Source organism: Poeciliopsis prolifica, unplaced genomic scaffold (assembly GCF_027474105.1).
Source record: "Poeciliopsis prolifica strain line A6 unplaced genomic scaffold, Auburn_PproV2 SCAFFOLD092, whole genome shotgun sequence".
NCBI classification, from domain to species: Eukaryota; Metazoa; Chordata; class Actinopteri; order Cyprinodontiformes; family Poeciliidae; genus Poeciliopsis; species Poeciliopsis prolifica.
Window position 1 is genome coordinate 288570 of NW_026562467.1, and position 5534 is coordinate 294103.

At 35.9% G+C, this 5534-nt stretch overlaps 1 protein-coding gene across 1 annotated transcript; it reads left to right on the plus strand.

Annotated features, from left to right (window-relative positions):
- Window positions 1-510: 510 nt before the first annotated feature.
- LOC129353533 (natural killer cells antigen CD94-like) lies at window positions 511-5534 on the plus strand (the record flags this gene model as incomplete). The annotated part of the gene is given in 8 exon segments (XM_055022885.1): window positions 511-586; window positions 2064-2144; window positions 2838-2931; window positions 2994-3178; window positions 3264-3357; window positions 3359-3422; window positions 4533-4651; window positions 5217-5534. Coding segments are annotated over 8 exon segments (861 nt in total), but the record flags the coding sequence as incomplete, so codon positions are not given.

Genomic DNA, 5534 nt, shown 5'->3' on the forward strand with positions numbered 1-5534 from the left:
CAGTCTGCTTTCAATCAGTTTTTCAATTTATTATGAGGAATTCAACCAAACTGACATCTTTCTGCAAAGAGTTTTAATAGATGAATATATGGAAGGATCTTCTGTAGAGGTCTGTGCTGCAGCACATCTAAAGAAGCCTCTGACCACCAACCAATTAGAACTTAAAAGAAAGATGAAATGGAAGAAAGTAGTTTAATGTAATGAAGGTGATTATTACAATCCTCTCTGCAGAGAGAATCATCATGAGGTCTGTAAAATGGTCACATCTCTGCAGACCCCCCACATCCTGGACACAAACCGTTTTTCCCTTCAGGCCAGCGTCACCAGAAACAGCTTCTTCCCTCCCAGTTGGTCTCTGATGAACATTTCGTCTAAATTTCCCTCTTTGGTTTCATAACTTTGTCTGAAAAGCAGAAGTGAACATCCTGTCTCCACTCAGAGCTTGAAAACACTCAGACTGAAGCGTCTCTGCGGAGATTTAACTTTATCTGACTCCAGGATTAAACGGTTTTTAATCATGGAGAAGAACTGAACTATGCAAACGTGACTTTTAAGACTAATGGTGTCTCCACACAGATCGGCTCAGGTAAGATTGGTTTTATATTCGTTCAACACAGCAGTGACTAACGTTTAAAATAACAGCTGAAGAGAGAACACTGCTATTTTATCATCTATTGAGTTTTACAACTAAACTTCTTATTAGGATGAACACAAACATCTTCTGTTGATTAAAAGGCAGAAATAATTATTTACTGGTCACCTCCCAGTAAAGCTCAACTGGTTTTATTGGGAGCTATAATTGTCTCTCCAGTCTGAGCTCAGCGAATGCATCATTACTGAGTCATTTATTTCCTTCTCATTTCTGTCTGCAGAAACATGAGCAGCAGAAAAACACATTATTCAACACAGAACAAGAAAAGCATTTATTTTCTCCTGATATAATCCTCATAAACAGAGCAAAACGTTTTTCTTTGTAGTAACAGTTAATATAACAAGATCACTTCTGACATCATTACCTGCATAACTTCAGGTGCTGCAGGTAATTCGCCATGATGATCTCTGATCGCCACCTGCAGATTCAGAGGAGCTCCTCTCCGTGTCAGGATCAACACAGATGAAAGATTCTGCAAAAATGTCCACATTTTTCAAGAACATTTCTGAATGAATGTCAAGATTGAATTTTAAACTGAATGTTAGCTCAGAATGGAGCTCAGAAATTTTTATGTTTTTTTCGACAATGTCTGAGGTTAATCTCAAAATTTCAGTTTTTTGGCAGAAATTTGATCCTTTTTTTATCTACACATTTATATTTTGGCGGTAATAAACCTTTGGTTCCATCGGCTCATTCTCGTCTTTCTCTAAATCATTTTAGAAATTTGCCTTTTTGCACATTTCGCAGCTCAGACTGACACCTTTACAGAAGCGTCACACCTCTTGAAACCGTCATTTCTCCATGGCAGGTAGAAACAAATGGCTCGTCATTCATGTGAGGTTTTCAACCCGCAGCACACTGGATGAACGATGGCAGCTCCTCTTTCTGTTCCAAAAATAACTGGAGTTATTTCTCATCACATCTGGATTCTGCCCACTCACTGCCTTCTCACTGATATTTCAAATTACATTGATTTATTAGTTTATTGATTTTTTCCCATACTTTATCATTCAGAAAGAAAAAGAAATTAAAGTTTTCCTTCAGAATGTATTGATCTGTATCCTTATTTCCCAAAAAAATCTTATTTTCTAGTTAAAAATGAGCAGCTTTAAGAGTAAAAGGGGTCGGACATTGGCTGGAAGAGAATCAAATGACACTGGGAAGCGATTTTCAACAAAAGACTGAAATTTAACATAAACCACAGCAAAGCTTTAGCCACAGTCAGAATGTTCTTCCTTTAAAGTTATTTTCTACATTTCACATCAGTTATTAATCCCTAAAACAAACACCGTGTTTTTTAGGTTTTAGAGAACAAAAAATATGTAAATGACAGAAAAATTTAAACATTTTAAAACAAAAAGTCAAACATTTATATATTATTGTTTTGTTTTCTGTTTGTTTGTTTTCTTAGAAAAATCGAGCTTCAAAGAAATAATTTACGATGAGGTGAAGACAGAGGAGGAGACGCAGGAAACACACCCGATCATAACAGGTCCCCGTGTGACGTCACTTCCATGAACTGGCAGCCATTTTGGCAGGCGGTTGCTATGAAAACAATAAATAAGACAAGTTTAGCTCTCGCCTCTCCTTTCTAAACATCCGAGTGCATTACAACTGTTGAGACGTTTTCCCACCTCTGTGTCACACGAGGATAAACTCAGTGATGTTTACTGGAACAGTTACTGGCAAAGTTAGCTTAGCTAATGCAGCGTTTACCTGCTAGCATGTAGCCGACCACACAAAGAGTTCCCACATCAAATGTGACTATTTGCTTTTACTTGAGCAACTTTTTAAAAATGTACGGTTAGGAGTACTTTTACTACTCTGTACTTTTTACTTTTACTTGAAGTAGTGCTATAGTACTAGAGTATAATTTTTGGCTTCTGTGTGTAAATCCTTTAGAAATGCGATGAATGTCCACTATTAACTTCTTTATATACTTTAAAGAAGATATATATTTTATATCTTCTTTTCTAATGGGTCGATCCCAACAGCAGCCGTTTTGTTGATGTATATTTCTCTTGCACATTGGTCCAGAGTGTTGATACTTTCTTTTTGTCGTCTCAATTATTCAGTTTTGTTTGCTTTGCCTACCAAAATGGCGCGGATCACTTCCAGTTCAGACTTGCAGGAACTATGTATTAAAACTGAAAGATTTTGACTTTTTATTGATCTGTTTTCATAGAAAATGAAAAGAGAGCTCGGTTTCTCCCTCTGCTGTTTTTGGGGATGATCTGCTTCATCCTGCTCCTGGCCATCATCGTCCTCAGTGTCTGTAAGTCTGTTTGTTTCTCTGAGCTTCTACCTGTGCAGGTAAAACATTTTAAACACCTGACTGCAGTCACACACGGCAGAGGAGACAGATGGGCGTTTTAGCAGAGCAGAGTCTGCAACTGGAGGCGGTGAGAGCAGCTTTACAGAGACGAACAGCAGATCTGCACCGAGAGAGAAACCGACTCAACTGGACTCTGGACGTCATCCTCGATTACGACAACTTCCCTGCTGCTGAACGCTGCCCACAGAAACGTTAGAAGATACTGGTTTAATAGACCATTACTGCTAAATGTTTTACAGCCTTTAGGCATCTGGAGCTTTTATTTATGTTTTACAGAGTGTAAGCCTTGCCCGAACGACTGGGCGATGTTTCAGTCAAACTGTTACCTGTTTACAAAAGACGAGTTCAGCAAGAACTGGAAAACCGGGAGCAAGCCAGGAGTTTTGTGTGAAAGAGAAAGCAAAGCTGGCGGTGATCGACAGCCAGGAGGAGCAGGTAAAGATTTTAACAAACACATCCAACGTTTTTTTAACTGTTACATTTTTCATTATTTCTATATGGGATGTCGTTTTAACGTTACACAGTAAAAAATAACAGCAATGCTTTGATTTAACAGAGAAAAAATGTTTTTCATAAGTCAGATTTTCATCCAGTTTCTCCTACATCTATAAATGTAAGATTTTCAAACTAAAATATTAAATTTACAAGCTATTATATTTAGCTTTCAATTTCGATATTTAGTGAGGAAGCTAAATGTTTTGTTCCCCAAAAAAATTTCAGACATGACCTAAATTTTTAGTTTTCTAATTAAATATCTAACTCTGAATTAAATATTTATTTTGCCAACCTAATATTTTAGTTTCAATCTAAATATTTAGCTGATATGTAAACAAGTTTGCCGATAAGCGGAAGTGAAATATCAAAATAAAACCTTGGTTATGTTGACCTGTACAAAATGTTTTTTTAAGTCGTAGAAACCAAGCTTTTATTTTGAAATTCCACTTCCGCTTATCGGTAAACTAATTTATTGTCCATCTCAGTTAGACCTAAATATTTAGCAATGACATGAATATTTAGCAAGGAACCTAGATGTTTCGTTTGCATGCTAAATATTTAGTTTGAAAATTAAGCTATACATTAATTTAGTTTAATTATATATTTATTATAAAATGTATAAATTGTATATTTACAGATTATATAATTTAGCCCTAAATATTCAGCTAGCATGCTAAATAAATAGGTGTGAGCTACATATTTAGTTTAAAATATTTAGTTTGGAAATTAAATGTTTACTTAGAAAAAAGCATTTAGTTTTGAACTAAATATTCAGCTAGCAAATCAAATGTTTAATTTGGATCTAAATTTTTAGCTACAAAATAAATATTTAATAGTTTAAACATTTTGTTGGAAACTAAATATTGAGCTTCCTATAAATATTTAATTTTTGAATTAAATGTTTAGTTTAGAACTCTGAAATTTATAAATGTAGGAATTATGTGGTAAAAATATGATTTTGCTGATAATTTTTTTACTGTGTAACTTTACAAACGGCACAGTTTTGTTTTGTTTTTTAAGATTTTTAATCTCCTTTCATTACAAATGCAGGAATTTATAAACAACAAAACAGAAAAATACAACGACAATAATCACGGCTACTGGATCGGGTTGAAGAAAGACAAGGAGGACGTGTGGACGTGGGCAGACGGCCGGAACCTCTCTGTGACGTAAGCGTCAACGCAAACACAAGAAAAACTTCTGCATTTCCCAATTTCCTCCTTTCACCTCCGGGAGCCACTGAAATATCCTCAGCAGTTTCATAAGCAGGAGGTGAAAAGTGGAGGTGATGAAATCGTCACTCATCTCCTCCTGCTTCACCGTGAAAATTAAAGACCTCTAAGAAAATTGTTGCTTAAAACCTTTTGAAAATGGTTGCACAGGATAATTTGGCTCCTCAGTGTTGTTGTCAGTGAGGTAAAAATATTTTCTCCAAACTCTAAATCAGAAAATTAATCAACTTCAAACAATTTCAGTTAATTTATACCAATTTATTTATTTTCTTTTTTACAAAATTAATTTGATAGTTTGGTTATTTTTCTTTTAATCTAATGGATTAAAAGGCTTTTGGTTGATTATTGGTTTCAGCCCTGATAATTGTTCATTCAAATGGCATAAAGAGATGCAGCATTACAGAAGGTATCTCTTCTGATTCGCTGGCTAAAACAAGCAGCCGGTTGAAGAGTTTCGGGTTTGAGCAGAACCGGAGTGACTCCATGTGTTTTCACTCTTCAGCTTCTGGTCGACGGAAGACGCTGCGAATCGACTCTCCTGTAGTTTAATCAACCCGCATCTCAACCGTTCCTCCAACTGGGCCAAAAGCAGCTGCTACATGAAGAACCGCTGGATCTGTGAGACCAGAGTCCTGATCCGACCCGATTAGGATCCACACACTGAACCCATATTTATGACTATTTAAAACTTAAGCTGTTAAAATTTTCTGTTTCCAGTTTGTGTTCGTTATTATTGTGGATGTTATTTAAAAGGATCTGATTAAACGCCTCAGACAGGATCTCTGGATTTACTTCTGTTAACCATAAATCTCATTTCTGT